At 39.1% G+C, this 18,111-nt stretch overlaps 1 protein-coding gene across 2 annotated transcripts in view; it reads left to right on the top strand.

Moving 5' to 3' along the window:
• Positions 1 to 18,111, top strand: part of ARID5B (AT-rich interaction domain 5B) — a 200,589-nt gene that overhangs the window by 29,339 nt on the left and 153,139 nt on the right. For both annotated transcript variants that reach the window (XM_004701110.2, XM_045291272.1), the window contains exon 3: positions 3,846 to 4,071. In XM_004701110.2, coding sequence (XP_004701167.1) covers positions 3,846 to 4,071 — 226 coding nt within the window. The remainder of the gene's footprint in view (positions 1 to 3,845; positions 4,072 to 18,111) is intronic.

Genomic DNA, 18,111 nt, shown 5'->3' on the forward strand with positions numbered 1-18,111 from the left:
AAAAAGAACAAGTAGTGTCTTAGGAGGATTCTGATCATAGTTTTGTCCCTGGGGACCACCTGAAATCAGCTTGAGGATTTCCAATGGTTCCATTCCCACCCTTTGAGAACCACTGACATCACATTAGACATTTCAGTCACTTTACTGGCATCTTCACCCAAAAACAACCTAGGCACGTGTCCATTGTATCACTCTTTGGCTATAGGCTTTGTTTATATTGATATTTGATTTTAAATTAAATCCGAAGCACAAACATGCTGCATCTCCTACAAATGGAAACTCAGTACCACCCCCTCCCCCTTAAATACAAGGTAAAAACAAAAAGTAACTATACAGTGTGAAATTCAATATGTCTTTATTTTTTAAAACCTGTGAACCATCGAAAATGAATTCTGTATGCCCCCCTTGGGAAATGACCCATGTGCAGGAGTCAAGACAATGGCCGTGATAGGAAGTGTTGGTGGAACACTTCACTACGTCAATCCATTTAATCCTCGTGACTATGGGAAGAGGTAGATACTATTATTATCCTTTTTTTCTTGTCCATTAAAAAAAAACGCTGAAGCACAGCATGATTAATAAAGTTCACCATCATTCTTAGTAAGTTGCAGGCTTGAGCAGGTTATTCCAGAGTCCTGGGAGAATGTTCTCTTCATAGCTGGGTTCCTGTCAATAGGCTCACAGAGGTTGGCATTAGGACGTACCACTGAACCTTATTGTCCTCATCAAGAAAGTAAAGGATGTGGCGCAAGTCGGGATATGTAAGTTAGATGTTTGGTGCCTACTCAGGGCCAGGCAAGAAGTGAGATTCACTCCAGAGCAATAGAGAGTGGTGGGGACTGTGGCAAACTAGAGTGCTCATGTTTGCTAAAGCAGGTAACCACTACTCAGTTTCAACTTGTTTTTGCCTTGCGGTGTGCTAGATGTGCCTCCACCTCTACTTGAGAGAAGATAGAAGTTGGGATAGGTTTGTGTAAAATACCCCAATTTTAAAAGCTCTTAGAAAAGTCCACCATCCATGTGAACTGGCTGGTTTGTGACTTCTCATCTAGGTAATCCTCCAATGACTTGGAGAATTTCATGATTAAATGAGCTGTCTTTAAACAACGACTTTATACAAGCTAAATTCAAATGACAGAAATAGGCAATTTAAAACAATGATGAAAAGGGGATATAGGCTTAGGAAATATCTCAACACAGCCCACATAAATATTGATTATGAGCTAGGTTAATTAAAAGACTAAGATACATTAATTGAATAGTAAAGTGTATTTCTTCGTGTTCCTTTTATGTCATATTAGAGTAAATCAGTCATATTTATCCAGTGCTAATTCTCGGTTTGCAAAGAGCTAATGTAATCATACCACGGGCTTATTGGAATTCTTTTCTTAGACATAGGGACTTGCCCAAGAATGGTGTTAGGAACTTTAGTCAGCACTTGCTCAGAATAGTAAATATGAACATGTGATTTATGCCATTGTGTGTACGGAGTACTGTTTCCTGAGATTTTTTTCTATATATATGTTGGCTGTTTTGTTCCTTGGGTTGGTTTGTTGCTTCCCCCTCGTCTGATGATCAGATTTCCTTCTAAATCCTGGCATTTGACAATGTTGCCAGGCCAGTTTCTCTGTGAATCCACACTAAACCACACTGGTGGTTTCACAACTAATCCAAACTTGGGTTTATGGCTTATGCATGTTTATATGAATTCCTGTGTTTGTTTTCATGTATGTATAACTTCAGAAAGGCTTGTGGAAAAGAGGGACAGACAGGAAGAAATCTATAGACTGACTCTGTGTGTGTGTGTGTGTGTGTGTGTGTGTGTGTGTGCGTGTGTGTGGCTGAACCTTGAAAGATTAGTTTATTAATCAATGACATCATAAGAATTGTATTTTTCCTTGGTTAATAAACTATTTGTTTGGCAGGCCTTGCAAGCCAGCCAGAGCTAGTCATGCCATTTCTTGGAAAAGATCTGAAGTAACTGGTAATTGAAATGATAATCATTTGATCATACTTAGAGCTATTCGAAAGTAGCACTCATCTCCCAACTGGTCTAAAGAACCAACCGTATTTGGTAAAAATGTTGTCAAATTCTATCTGTTCTAATGCTATGACTTATATACCATGATATTTAACTGTTTTCCAGTACGTTCTAAACTTGTGTGCCCTGTCTTGAAGCTGTTCCCATATGCTTTGAAATAATACCCAGGCTGAATTTTTATTCTGACATTTCATAATCACCATGTAATAGTTATAAAATGCATGACAACTACAGATCTTTTATTTCAAGAGGATGATGCAGTGAAGCTGAGTGAAATCATCCGTTGAAATGGTGTTTTGTTGTAAGCTCCATTGTTTATAAAGTATTGACTTTTTTTCATGAGCAGAGGATAAAAACACAGTTCCCACTGTGTCTCCCATTTAGTGGAAGTTCATGTTTAATCATGATAAGGGAAAGGGTTCCATTACGCAAGTTTTAGTTTTCATTTTTGGTAGAGTAGTAGTTATTTTGCTCCTGCTTAACAAACTTTCTTCTCAGATGCAGCTTGGAGCTGGATGAGGAAAAGTGAAATTTTAGATCCTACCTTAAAACATTCTTTTAAAAAAAACTAACTCCAGGACTTCTAATTGTGTAAAGCTTATCTTAATAACCTCCCCGCCCCCCTTTTTATTTACTTTGGAAAAGTGTCTGAGGTGGGGTGGGGGGATGGGGTGTGGGTGTCAGGGGTAGGGGAAGAGTTATGTTAACAGCAAAAGAAGCCCAATCAGTTGTGAATTCTTTTGTTTAATGACTTAGAGATATCTTCCTGTTGTTGTTTGTCAAAAATACTTCTAAGATTTTGTAAGTGTAGGGGTTTTCACAGTTAAGCTCTCTTCAGAAGTCTGAAGTAAAAAGAAATGAAGTCAATTCAAGTTGAAATGTCAAGTGCTTCAAATTATTTAACTTAATAAACCCAGAGAGATGATTTTTTAATTTTTAATCTTCTGGTTAGGGGCCCTCCTTTGTTCTCTGTCTGGATAGCTAGTAAATATCTTGCTGGATTCATGCTGAGTGAGACAAGTTGGTGGTTCCTGGAAACAATTAGAGATGTTAAAATTAAAATTTATGATCCATAGGAGAAATTGAAGTTTCAGCTAATTTTCTCAGATTCAAAGACTTTCTCTTAGTTCCCCCTTTCCCCCTTCCCCAAATGCATTAAAAGAAAAAGTCAGTTCATTTCTCAGCTTACAAAGTTTTTAGGAAACCTGAGAATGTGTAAGTTTCTTTCTTTCACATAACATTTATGATCTATTTCTTTTGGGGTTACATCACAGTTTTATTTAATTTTTAGGAAAAAGTTAAATCCAATATTTGTATATAAGCCAAGGGAAAATGTACCATAAACATAGGAATTTGGGGGTGAGTCAGAGTTCTAAGAACCCTAGATTTATTGAGACCCTTTAGACAGAGCCAGGCTAACCATTAGTCAGCTTGCCCTCACTTTTGCATTTGCAATTAATTGCACTTAAAAAATTAGCCTTCATCCAAGTGATCAGATGATTATCTGATCACAAGAGAAGCTTTGGCAAGTAGTGCTGAAAATGGCTATTAAAATTACTACTCTATTTTTGCACACATTCTTGTCATATTACAAATATATAAATTATGCCCCAACTTTGCAACCAGCAGCGGAAAACCTTAGAACGAATTGAGTGATTGGAGACTGTCCCCGAAAGCCACATTGCCTGTTAGCGTAAGACTAGACCATTGGTATGATATTTTCTCTGGGCTTTATTGAAAATTGATCATTTCCCTCCGACCCACAGATAACGTGTTTGTTTCCCCACCCCATCACTTCTTGTAGGATGAAGTCATCGCAGTTTCCGAAAAGGTGATTGTGAAGCTTGAAGACCTAGTCAAGTGGGTACATTCTGATTTTTCCAAATGGAGATGCGGCCTCCGGGTTGAGTCGGTGAAAACAGAGGTCTTGGGGAGGAATGGACAGAAGGAAGCCCTGCTGAAGTACAGACAGTCAACCCTCAACAGTGGACTCAATTTCAAAGATGTCCTTAAGGAAAAGGCCGACCTTGGTAAATATAAATTTCTGCTTCCAAATTTCATGTGTGGGCATCATGATAACTACTTTTTTTTGTTATAGGGGTTTTTCTGGAAATCCTGTCAAATGTATCTAATTTCCTTAACTTGAAAAGAACCCAATGGAATATGTGGACAGCAGATAAATGGGTGGCTAAGGACTGGATGTCACTCATTATATTATAGAGCAGTGGTTTTCAACTTTCCTAATGCGGTGACCCTTTAATGCAGTTCCTCATGTTGTGGTGACCCCCAACCATAAAATTATTTTTGTTGCTACTTCATAACTGTAAGTTTGCTACTGTTTTGAATCATAATGTAAGTATCTGATATACACGATGTATTAGGCGACCCCTGTGAAAGGGTCGTTTAACCCCCAAAGGGGTTGCGACCCACAGGTTGAAAACCGCTGTTGTAGAGCCTTCTGCATGTGGACCCCTGAGCTAGAGACTGGGTGATATAACACATGGCTTCGAGGGAAGTGTCAAGGCATAAATCTTCATAGAAAAACTCAAACTCCTTGCTGTCAACTACATTCTGAGTCGTCGTCGAGCCCCTGCAGGGCAGAGAGTGACACTGTACCATGGTGTTGCCTCATCTGTCTCCCACTGAGTGGCTGTTGGATTCCCATAGCAGGGCAGCAGCTGAGCAGTCCACCACTATACGCCTGAGGTTCCCTGGGGCTTCATCAGGGACTGAACTAGTATTGATGAAAAGTTTAAATCTTTGTCATACGTAGATGGTATGACATGTATTTGATGCTATGTCAAAATTTCATGTTTTAGGTTAGGTGTAAAACAAAGCGAGGAAGACATATGGGATATTTCATTTGGAGAGAGGGAGCAGCATCAAACAGGCGAGCCCGCTGATTGGTGACCTGTGGCAGAGGTTTCCCTTGCACATAGGCATTCAGCGATGAACATGAACTTTGCGCTTTTTCCTTGGCTCCTTCTTCTCTTCCACTCTAAGTTTAGAGGAGGGGTGGACTTCTGGAAAAGTTATTTTGATTAGTGTTTGAGTCCTGATTCTGCGACTTCCTTAGCAGGATGGCTTTGGACAAATGATTTAATCTCAGCCTCAGTTGAAGTCTTGGTGGCACAGTGGTTAAAAGTCTTAGCTGCTAACCAAAGAGTTAGTAGTTCAAACCCCCCAACTTCTCTGTGGGAGAAAGGTGTAGTAGCCAATTTCCATAAAGATCCATAGCTTCAGAAATCCTACAGTATGGCTTTACCCTATCCTATAGAGTTGCCATGAGTTAGAATCAACTGGACTATAACAGGTTGGTTTTGTTTTGTTTTGTTTTTTGGTTTAAGCCTCAATTTCCCCATCTTGAAAGTAGGGGAACTTTACAGGATCATTGCAAGATGTAAGAAATAAAAGATGTAGTACAATACCTGCCAAATAAAAGGGACTATGTAATTACTTATATGATTTTGGTATTTTCCCCTTAACTCTTTCTTCTCCAGTGTGTGTGTGTGTGTGTGTGTGTGTGTGTTCTTCCTGGCTCTCTCATAGCATTGCTCAAGACCAAAGTTGTTGACCTCTTATTTAAACTAGTTATTTCCTCTTTTGGCAAAGAGGAGCTTCACTTTGAGCATTTTTAGCATATTAAAGCACCGCTGTCTTTCTCTAGCACAAGGCTGATTTTCACAGCTCCATTTTACGCTTAATGTGACAACTTCCGGTATTGAGTCCTTTGTTTTGTCTTTGGTTTTGTTTTTTAAACCTAGAGCTTAACTATTGGAACAAATCTAGACTACTTCTTTTAATTGCCACAAAAAGACCGAAAACCACCGTAACTGCTTTTGTCCTTCACGTGACTCTAGTTTGTGATGAGCTGGTGCTGTGTTTGCGGATACATTGATATTTTTGTGTAGTTTGAGTTTAATAATCAACAGTTTCCTGGCAGCTTTCAGTAGATGTCAGGTGATGATATTTTGGACATGACTGGCTCAGGCCAAGTGCACAGTTAGAGAAAATTATTCAACTACTACTTTTCCTGCTAAAGCGAAAGACCTTTTATTGACTTAAGGCATTCTGTATATGCGGTTACACTCCACTCCCTATTTTGTGAAATATACAGTGTTGTCTTCTGATGTATGATAATTCTGAGTAATACATCTGATATGTTGCTAAACTCATACATGAGCTAAGCAGCATTGCTATTGTCTGGTGTTTTCCTTAACATTAAAAAATTCTGTGTTTGTTTGATATTCTGTTTTATTTTTTGTTTCTTTTTTTGTTATAAAATATATCATAACTATTATAAAAACTAAACAGGAAACCTCCAGGAGACAGAAGGATGTGTTGGTTAAGCTTGATGTCACTCTGATAAACAGAAGTATTTATAGCAGAGTCATTTTGTATTTAAAATGGATGCTCTATTGATGAATATGAAAAGTAATTCAATCTCTTGATTCCATCAAAAGAACTCGAGATCTCAACTCTGACTTGGTTCTTAAATAAATAAATCAATGTCCCCAAACGATCCTCCTGCGATTGATTGCACTGGAAATTGGATTATAGTGCATATTTAAAGGACTTGCAAGTGGTTTGGCCTAGAAACTTCAGATTCGTGGTTTGGAATCTGGTTGCACGTTAGATGTACCAGGGGATTTAAAAACAATACTATGGCCGAGTCCATGGGCTTGGAGGCAGGGCCAAGGAATCGGTACTGATCAAAGTCTTCCCAAGTGATTCCAGTTTTTTCAGCCTCATCTGGGTGACAGCTCCACTGGCGAAGGCAAAGAACCCACCGGAGATTTGATCGGGAGGTTTCTCCCTGGTGGGCAAGTGGCTCCATGTATTTTTTTTTCCTTAATGTAAAATACCCCTTTAAGGATAGAATTTGGGGCCTTGAAATTCTCCTCAGTTGGTATGAGCTGTGGGGAATTTGAGACAAATAGCTTTTGTAATTGGAATGCACACTGTGTTGTAATAATGTGGAAAGAGAAACAAAAAATTTCCTTAATGTAATGAGTTTCCATTATCTGCCTGATCTAAGGCTTACAAGTCTACATTGCCAGGCTTTATCCTGGGGGTGGGGGGTCCTGGGGTGGGGTCATTTGCTGTCTGTGCCTTCCTGTCACAGCACTTTCTCTTCAACCTCTTCCTTTCTCTGTCTGTGACATCCAACTCTTTGTTGTCTGTACTTGTCTTTCTACACAGTGGTTTTCTTATCTCCCTCTCTCTCAGCCACACAGAAACCATGTCCAACACCACATTGTTCATGGAAGTTCACACACTTATTAGGGTTTTCCTTCTGTAGAACCCTTCCAACCCCACATTGTTCTTCCCAAAGAAAGAAGGTGAACTGTGAGATTACTTAAACCCAACCCCCCAACCCCCCATTCTTTTTTTTTCTTCCGGGTGGAAGTAAGCAAAGAATGCTAAGATTTCACCTTTCTGTGCATAAAATAAAACTCCCATATGCTTCTGTTGCATTTTTCTTTTTAATTATTTTCATACCGGAGTCATTTCATCATGTTCCAACATCAATAGGAACAAAGTAATTAGGTTGACTCTTAAAGAAAGGATTTTAAACTACAAAAGCTAATTAAGGAACTCCTCATGCTCAGATGCTCAGTGTTTGGGTAGAATAAGTTCCCTCTCATCCCAGTTTGTGTCACTTCCGGTCTCTCTCAGAATAGTCAATCAGAAAGCACACCACCACCAACAGAAAAAACAGCAACGACAAAAAGAATGTTCTCACAAATGTGTGTCTGCCAACAGACGCATGCTCTGCAAGGAGAAACTCTGCCCCAAATGGCAGCGTCCAATAACTGCTCGGATTAAAATCACCAGTCTTTCTTCTGGAACGCTTCCTTCCTTCAGAAAATACAGTTGGACATTATCTGTGGGTTTTCTGTTTGCCTTAAAACAAAACAAAACTCTCCGGATTTTTCACTTAAGATTCTAAACGACCGATGACTAAAAACTGCAGCTCTAGACAGTGGAAAAACGAATCATCTTAGAAAAACACTTCTGAGCTGGGGTGGCGCTCGCTCACTGCTCCCCTCTTCTTTGTTCTTTGCAAAGAAAGAAAGTTCAACATGAAACCGATGCAAATTGTGACTTTCCTTGGTGAAGTGCTTCACCTTCTTTCCGGCTGTTTCATACGGAAGCTTATTGAAAAAAAGAAAAGAAAGAAAAAAGAAAGAAATCACTGTTAAAATAAAAGGGTTAAGGAATGTATTATTCATAAGCATAATGAACACGAGAACCTGTTTTTCCAGAAGAATTGGGTTGATTAAATCATTCACTACACAGGCCACTCGTTATTTATTTTTGTCTTTAGAATTACAGTACTTAGCTTTTGTAATAAAGTGGAGTTGATGCCCATATTTGGTATGGCAGTTGTAAGTAGTCAGATGAAGAATTATTTCATTTTACAAAATTTTCAGCAACTAAAGAATACAAACACTATCAGTTAAACATAACAAACTTGCATTTTTTATTCCTTGGGCTATAGTTTTTTAAAAAAATCAAATTATTGTATATAACACTGCTTCTTACAGGGTTCCTTTAAGTGAAGTTTGAAAGCTGCAGTGTAAGCTTTATTGGCCTATAAATATGTCATTATAGTTGGACTACATTTATATGCTTTGGATTGTTGTTTAAGCCAAGAAAATATGTCTCTACAGGTTGACTTTTTATTGAAACCCTTTGAGGCATACAACAGAATGTATTTTAGGCCAAGGTTATTAAAACAGCATTTTCATTTTTTGTAGCAGACTCATTGTCAATTATGTTGCCACAAACTGTCTGTGGATGGGCAGTTATGAATGGTTTCATCTCCAAATGTGTCTTCAGAAAAAGGAAGAAAAGATAGAGGCGTCTGAGCTGAAATTGAGAAAAGAGATCAAAAGATTGTGGGTGTGGGCATGGCTGAATTTAATAATGGGGGTTCCCTCTCTTCAATTTCTGTTTCTAAAGGCCCATCAAATTGAGAGTGGGCAGCAATGCCTGCTGTACTCTTGCTCCAGGTGTACTTTTGGAGATAGATGGCCTGGGGGTGTTGAAAGGTTTGAGGAGGGGAAGTCGGAGAATCTGGGTTCTACCTGTACATCTGTGTCTCACTCGAGAAGCCTTTGTATTTTCATAGCTTCAGATTCCTGGTTTGTAGACCTGGGTAGAAGGTAGACCCTGCTTTGTTTTGAAGATCCACTGTAAATAAATTAGTCCATATCCATTTGTGATACTGAAGTCTTAGGTGGTCTGATGATCGCATTTTTAGCATCAGAAGGAGGCCCAGATGTATAGGAGTTCTGAGGTCCACTGTTTAAAATGTTAGCTTATTTGTCCCTTTTGAATTTCCCTATTCGTACTTTCAACCGATTTAGAATAGGGTTTAGCCTCTTTACTGTCCACCTCCATGGGAAACTATCATTGAAGTCCTTTAGGGCCTTGTTTGTTTGCCTCTTCTTCTTTTTCATGTGTTTGTTGTTTGTGTATTGAAATGTGTATGTATAGCAAACCCAGCCCTTTCCTCCTGACATGATGTTGTTGTGGTTTGTTTTTTTGCAGATGTAAAAATAAGCTGGGCTATGTAGGGTCAGTGGTAACAATGATTAGAACTGGACGTAGGTCCTTGCTTGGAAATTCTGGATGCCTTCTATTTTAAATGGTTGTTTCCGCCCTCTTTTGAGTTTGATTGGTCCAGCTGCTTCCAAGGATGTGGCTGGGGAAGAAAACTTCTCTCTGTGTGGAAGAAAACACTACAAATATCCCCAATAAGAAGCATGTTAAGGTGTTGACAGTTTGTCACACTAAAGAACTTTCACTTGTGACAGCTAATGAACTTAGTAGGTTTGAAGACATACTTCCTACTGAGATAATTCTTCATTCTTCTCCCTCCCCCACCTTGTTCTTTCATTATAAATTTAAATTTTGTATGGGTACTGAAGAGCCTTATAAGGGTATTTATTGTTTATATTTTCATTTCAAATAGCCGATCCTTGCCATTTTCCTTAACACTGTAGTTTGAAATCTTTCTGAGGCAACATCGTCTTGCATTGTTCTTCTGTTCATGGTTATCAGGAGGAGTCTTTGTTGAATAGCCGCCTCCCTGCAACTGATTTAGCCTTTGTAATATCTTTAACTTCAGGATAGAAATCAATTAGAGATGGGGCATACAAAAAAAAAAACAAAAAGAAAAAATCCAAAAGAATTTTTTTTTTCTGCAGAGTTCTCTGAGAACATTTTTTGCATGTCTCATGCATTCTTTAAAGATTCTAATCATAGCACAGTTAACGTTGGAGAAGCCTGCAGTCCAAGCGTCAACGCGGCTCTTCCTTCAGGGAGTTGTCTCAGGTCATTGCAAAGGGACAGGCTCAAGGACTTCGGAGGATGACCAAGTGCGTACTTCTCAGAATTAGCATCCACGACATTCAATATTTTAGAACAGCCTGATGATAAGATTGTTTTCTAAGAAACTGGGAACACATGATGGAGGTTGGACCATTCATTTGGAAGTTAAAATTTTAGTTTGGTAATGTAATAAAAGAGTTGAATATTATCCTGAATTTTCTGCAGAATGGATGAGTGAAAAGTGTCCTGACATGCCTCATAGACACTGAGGCTCTGTTAAAGGTGGTACAAACATTTGGGAATAGTTAACGGGATGACTGAACACAATAAATATAATTAATGTAATTGACATACATATGAAGATTTCAGATTGGTGTTTTGTTTCCTATATATTCACCACCTTTTTTTAAGTGGTTGTATGTTGTCTATACTTAAATTATTTCTGCTAGAGAAGAGATCTTTGTGAAATCTAACCATATCTGAGTCAATCCCACACTGGTCATTGACCACCCTACTGAAGATGGACTCCGCTTAGGGCCCTTCATTTGGAATTTCCATTGACCCACAGATCTTCCCAGGCCTCTTGGCTAATGACTGCTTTTTAAGAGCCCTCTTTTGATGGGGAACTGAAGATGAGTAATCAATTAAAGGAAGAGTCTGTTGAATTTAAGAACGGTTTTCTTACGTTTAGCATTGGAGGTATCACACAAGATGTATGACGTAAAGTGAAATGGGAACTTTCATTCAATTTTTAGGATCCAAGTTACGAAAATCAGGTAGAAGTTCATGCTTTTTGGAAGCTTTTCATAGACTTATTAGCCTGGAAGAAGTCTTTGGGGACAGTGGACTAATTGAAGTTTCTTCGCCCATAGCCTCTAAGAAGCTGTCAATTATTGCTACTTATTTCAGTTTTATTTTGTTCTTCCAATTCTTTTCTCAGTTATCCAGTGGGCATCCAAAATGCCTTATCATCCACATTACTTCTCTTAGGATGTACTTTGAATGTTAATTTTATCATCATCTACTCTGTACTCTCAGGGAAACAGCTCATTTTTACTAAGAAACCTCGAGCCAGATAAAAAATAGCATCTTGTAAGGCCAGAACCCAGGAGCCAGCATGGCATCTTCCAGCAATGATGTGACAATGACAAACAATTAGTCTCTCTTCTCCAGAGCTGCGTGACTTTGGCTTTGCTACTTCTCAGAGGAAAGGACAATCATGGGTGGGGGATCTTTGCAGTATTGCCCCTTCTGAAGCGTAGCTGTTAGTTTGTTTCTAACATCAACAGCATTCATTACGGATCATTATCTGGTAAGCAGCGTTGCTAAGTGGAAATCGCCATGATGGTTAAATGTTAGCTTCTGTAGTTAGCTTCTGTAGTTATTCTAGTGGCATCACTGCAGCATGTAGGGTAAAACGTGTCCCGATTGTTTTTTGTCTCAGTTAAGGTTCATGGTAGAAGCCTAACTTGGTACCTAGCTTGTTTAAGCTCTCCTAACTCTATAAGATAATGACCAACCACTCTTCTCTAAATGACCATATATGGCAGTTTAACTCTGATCATCCTACTGGAATCCAGCTGTCCTTCCTTGGGGTTTTGTTTTGTTTTAATTTTGTTTCTAATGCTTTGTTTGGATCAGGTATTTTAGCCACATCTAAAAGACCATGGAGGCGATGGCTTCATTTATAAGAAATGGGAAGTGTCACACAAGTGTGTTTGTGCTGGTTACCACCTAATGTCAAAGATTAAGGGATAGATTGACGTTGAACCTGGTTCCCTTGCTATCTCGGTATGTAGCCTTTCATCTCTGGCTATCTATCTTACACCTTCTGGAAAAAATCTTTTGGGTAGTCTTGGCTACCCTAAATAAATTTGCCATCTTGGAGCAATAATTCTACTTTGATTTGGTGATAAGAGTGGACCTACTGTGAAGAACAAGCTTGATTGGTCTACAATGGTACACTGAATATATCTTTCAAAGTATAGCATTGGCTCCACACCTCAGCTGTGTAATTAACATACACTTTGCTTGAATAGCTCCCTCTCTCATGGGAGATGCATGATTCTTTTCTCCTCTTGATTCTAAAATCTTGTTTGTTTCTTTGTTTGTTTGCCTTCTGTTCATCAACTCTGTAGCCACTTCATGGTTCCTGATGAGAGGGTATTATTATGGCTGTTAGCACCATGGAATCACCTTGGAATATAAAGCACATACATCTTACATGTGGATTGATGTGACTTTTCCCAAGGGTTTTGTGAGCAGATATTTGATTTGGGCATTTAGGTTTAATACTCTTTAGTATTGACACGGATTCTCCTGAACAGCTCGTTTATCTCTTAGAGTGCTTTCAATGTGAGGTTTTATTGCAAAACATTAATTTTCCTAAATGTCAAAGATTCACTCCCCTTCTCTTCTCTAACATATGTTTAAGGCCGTAGCTTTATACAGGTCATTGCAGAGGACCGCTGAGGCTTAGGCTATTACTCCATTTTAATAAATATATTTATTTAGGACCGATGGAATAATAGCGAGTTCTCAGAGGCTTTATGGAGGGCTTCCTGCACAGTCGGGGCTGAGCAAATAGTGATTCAGCATTTTCCTAGTTGCCTCCCCACTGCTATAGAGTGATTCCGGCTCATAGCGAGGTAGCGTTTCCAAGACTGTAAATCTTTATGGGAGCCTTAGTTTCCTCCTGTAGAGCAGCTGGTGGGTTTGAACTGCTGACCTTACAGTTAGTAGTCCAAAGCCTAACTCACAGGGCTACCAGGCCTCCTTTCCTAGCTGCTTAGCCTAGAGATGAAGTAGAGTTGTTTCTCTCTTCCAGAGAATGCCTGTCATGCCTCGCTTTGAACAATGGCCTCCCTTTAGACCTCCCTGCTGGCTTCTGTGATTTTTAGTCATTCCTAGTACATTTTACACATGTGACCTTAGTTAAATATTGGGGCTCAATGTACAGCCCCTCCGTTTTTCTTCAAAACCCTTTTGTTGTGTGTGCCATCAAATCATTCTGACTCCTGGTGACCCTACATGACAGAGTTGTCTTGCCTCATGGAGATTCCTAAGGTGTAATCTTTACAGAGCGACTACCCTTTCTTCATTAGCAGCCCGGTGCTTAACCATTGCGCCACCAGGGTTCCTTGTCAATCATCTCTTGGATGATGGAATGCAGATGCTGCAGGAGAGAACCTGGTGAACATCCTGATTCATCCATTTCTCTTTAGGTTTTGTTTCTTGTATTAAATAACTTTCATTGTTACTTTTCATACTACCAATATTTTCCATGTTTATTTTGGGAAATGTGGGCGATACACACGAAGAAAAAGCAGAAAATATAAATCACATACTTTCTTACCACCCAGAAGTAACTGCTGTTAGCATTTACAGGAACATGTCTACAGGCAAGAACTCATAGACATGCACTTTTTTCCCGTTAAAAAAAAAAGTCCATTGTTCGAGAAACACCTCTCCCACTTCTGCAGTTTCATCTGTGTAGCTGTGTCATGACATTTGTCTCATGCCGTAAAATGCTCTCCCCTGCCCTTTTATTTTCTATCTGCATAATATTTTATTATAGAGGGGTTTCATTTATTACATATATTTATACTATATTTCTTTTATTGTAGGGGTGCTGGGGATTTCACTTACTCTTGAGTTTGCTTAACCTGTGTGATTTTCTTGTTTCTGTGAGGCATCTTATCACTATTCTCTTACATATTTATAGGGGCAGAATTGCGGGCTTAAAGTGCACACAGATACACACACGTTAAGTCAGACTCTCTGGCTAACCTTATCTCTAACTCCTTTCCTATGTCAACCTTTGGCATTAGTCTAACTTGTCTAACTGCTTGGTCTTCTTTCTCTTTAACCACATACACGTCAGCATGTTGTCCGTGACTCGTTGCCTTTGCTTACTCCTGAGAGAATCCTCCCTCTTCTTGCAGGCTTGTTTTAAGCCACTGAAGCCCCTATTAGCCATCTAACTACAAGATCTGTCCTCCTTGATTAAGCTCTTATCATACTTAGTGTCTCCCCCACAGAATTGAGCACTTTACTCTTTAAGTACAAATATAATGTAGGATCCTTTACATTTTGTTTTATGTGTTTGTCTTATCTTCCCAGTCCCAGTCTTAACTCACTAGTGTAGGCACTCTAACCTCAAAGCTCTGCCTACTAGGTTAAGTAAACATATACCTTTTATGATCAGCCCCTTCTGAAATCTCTGGAGTCTTCTGCTCTTAGTCTATCTAACAGACCCATGAACAATTGAAGGTTGACTTGATTTCTTTTGCTGAACTTCCTAAGGCACTCTCTAGTGGAGTGGATGTCTCATTACTACCTGGTCAGGGAAGGGACCTAGTCGGGGTATTCAATTGCTAATTATTCTTGACCTAATTGGTACTCAACCATCGGTAGACTCATTCTGGGACACCTAATTGAGGGGTCCTTTCAACAGGTTTGACAGTAGCATGCTAGCCTGAGAATCATTGTTGTTGTACACAATCGTTGTAAATGTGTACATTTAACATATGATTGCTGGTATTTATGGATTCCTCTCTTCTTCAAGGGAATGGATTTCATGTTTCAGGATTATGGCTGTGGCAGAAATGTGCAGTGCAAGAAACAAATCCAGACTGGATTTACTCTGCCTTATCTTTTTTATTATCTGCTTGTTTGTAATCAGTCTCTTAGGTGACAGTTTATTAAGGAGATGGTTTTCACAGGAAATCGAATACTTCTTATTCTAGGCAATCACACTCTTTTAATCCTTGCCTCCTTTAAAATGGTGACTTGGCAATCATTGTGGAAGATATTCGCCAACCTTCCAACTACCCATTCTACTTCTTTGGTTCACAAAAAGTATTCTATTAGGCGGCAGAAACAATGCTTTGCCTTGGCCTGTTCTTTCACCAAGGGGGAAAAAAACCCCAAACAATACATTGTTTTCATAGCATCACTGATGATAAGGCAGATTTCAAAGCATGATGAAACGTATACTTTTCTAGCAGAGGAAAACCTATAGTTACCTGGTTAATTGCCCATCACGTGAAGATTATGTGTGTAAATACAAGCCTTTCACTTGGGCAGCCTCTGTGGGTTGTTGTTTTTTTTAACTCGAGAATGTTCATTTAGTTCCCATTGTTTTGTATTAATGTTTTCCATCAAAGATTTAGAATAATGAACAAACATGAAAGCTACCAGTTTAGGACAGCTTCTTTTGGACCAAGGTCTTCACCCTTTGTAAGCCAGCTGTGTTGTAGTGGAAAGAAGGAAAGACTTTAAAGTAAGATGGGTCTGGCTTCAAATGCTTCACTCCTTAAGCTGTGTGACCAGAAAAGGTCAGTGCTGCCTGGATTGTGTATTCAAATCATTGAAATTCATTCAGGGATTAAATAAATTATGGCCCCCAGTTCTCTAAAAGTCTAGAAATTTCCATGGGATTAAAAAAAAATTGTTTTAATGCTAAAATTTACCTAAGTCCATATTGTCTTGCAAACCATTTGCTTCTCTCTTCCTTTGATCACTCTTGTATCAAAAGGATGTTGGTCTTAGTTGGTTAGAAAATCCAGTGCCAGGATTTCAAAATGTGTCCCGGTAGATCACACAGGAAACAATCATTGGCCTAATCAGATTGGCCACTTCTCTGACTGTAAGCTGGCTCTTCTTACAGTTTGTCAGATGCTCCCTGTAGTAGGAAAGACCTGGAGCTCTAATCCTGTAAAGATGACAGGCCAGGCAGTCCTGTGAAGCAGCTGGACTTGGTCACATGGGGTTCCATGAGTCGACGTCAATGACAGCCAACACCATCACTATGGGTAGGTGTGTAAATGTGCTGGTGAATTTGTCAGATCATCCAAACCGGAAATTTCTTTTATCCTTGTGGTTGCAGTATTTGAGTTTAGTTTTTGCTTTGTTTTGCGTTTTAACAACTAAACCACATTGATGTGGCCACCGTTGCATGTGTTGCTTTCCTACGGAGGCTATGAATGAGAATTTTCAATGTATGTCAGGGTAGCCAGGGTCAAGCTGTGTAACAACCATCTTCAAAACCTCAGTAGCTGAACAAAACAAAGGCCTATTTCTTGTCAATGCAAAGTTCATGCTAAACAAGACTACAGAATGATTCTTTTAAAAAAATCATTTTATTGATAGCTCTTTAAGATGTTACAATAATCCATAATTCAATTATATCAAGCATAATTTTATAATTGCTACTCCTCATTTTCAAATAATTTTGTTTCTTCTTGAGATATCAGCTTCCCTTTATTCCCTCCCTCACCCACCCTCCCCTACAGGAACCCTTATTATTATATTATATATATTTTTTGCCATATCTTGTACCATCTAATGTATTAATTGTAGATGAACATCTAATGTTCATCTACAATTCTGTTATTTGTTCCCCTCAGGTGGGATTATGCAGTCATCATTACTTTCAGTTCCCCCTTCCTCTCCCCACAAGCCTTCCTATACCCTCAGGGAATCATTACTCCCATTACTGTTTTTTTTTTACTTTAAAAAAAGTGGTTTTAAAAAATTGTATAGTGTTATTGGCACATAATACACATGTCCTACAATTCAATACTTCAATCATATCAAGAAGAATTGTAGAATCATTATCACAATCAATTTTAAAACGTTTACTCCCGTCACTGTTTCTGAAGGGTTTATTTATCTTCGATTTCATACATCAAATGATCCTGATTATACAAATGAACATAAGCAGGTCTAACAAGATTAATGAGGTAAAACTAAAACCATAATAGTCAGGGAAGGAAATATTAAAGAACCAGAAGGTAGTCATGTGTTACATCAGTGTTCTATTGCACCCTGGATATATCATTGCTTCCATGTGGCCCTTCTGTGAGGGACTGCCCAATTATCGTACAGGTGGTTTTGGGGTCTCCACATTGTCTGTGCTCCTTCACATCAACTTGATTGCTTGTTTTTGAACTTCTTATACCTCTTCCCATCGAAACCTCATGATCACACAGGCTGGTGTGATTCTTCCATGTAGGCTTTGTTGCTTCCCTGCTAGATGGCCTCTTGTTTAACATCAAGCCTTTAAGACCCTAGACTCTGTATCTCTTAATAGCTGGACCACATCAGCTTTCTTCACCATATTTGCTCATGCACCCATTTTGTCGTCAACGATCGTATCAGGAAGGTGAGCATCACAGAATGCCAGGTGACTAGAGCAAGCTGCAGAACAGTTTCTTCTGTAATGGCTCTGCATTGGATCTTTATGTCGCTGTGTGCTTCTATCCTAAAACCAGAATCATTGCCATCGCCTCAATGCTGACTCATAGCAAGGGTACTGCCTCTGTGGGTTGCCAAGACTGTAGATCTTCAAGGGAGTAAAAAACCTAATCTTTCTCTTGAGGAATGGTTAGTGGTCTCAAACTGCTGGTCTTGTGGGTAGCAGCCCAACACATAACCTACTACACCACCAGAGCTCCTTCCATCCTTCCATTGGAAAGGGAAGAGTGTCGGGGGGTGGGGGAGGTGAGCGTTAAAACCACCATAATCACATTCAGTAGTAACATACGTACTCTTCACTCATATATCATTAATTAATGGACTTATTCATTTCAGGACCATGTCTTCAACAAGGTGGGGATATCTAGTTTCTCAATATTTTTGAAAGGAGATGGCAATTAGACATTAGTGAACATTGATGAATATATGCTGTGTGCATTTAAAAAGACAAAAAACAAAATCACTGT

Source organism: Echinops telfairi, unplaced genomic scaffold, assembly GCF_000313985.2.
Source record: "Echinops telfairi isolate 266 unplaced genomic scaffold, ASM31398v2 ScPeMD7_70;HRSCAF=299, whole genome shotgun sequence".
Taxonomy (NCBI): Eukaryota; Metazoa; Chordata; class Mammalia; order Afrosoricida; family Tenrecidae; genus Echinops; species Echinops telfairi.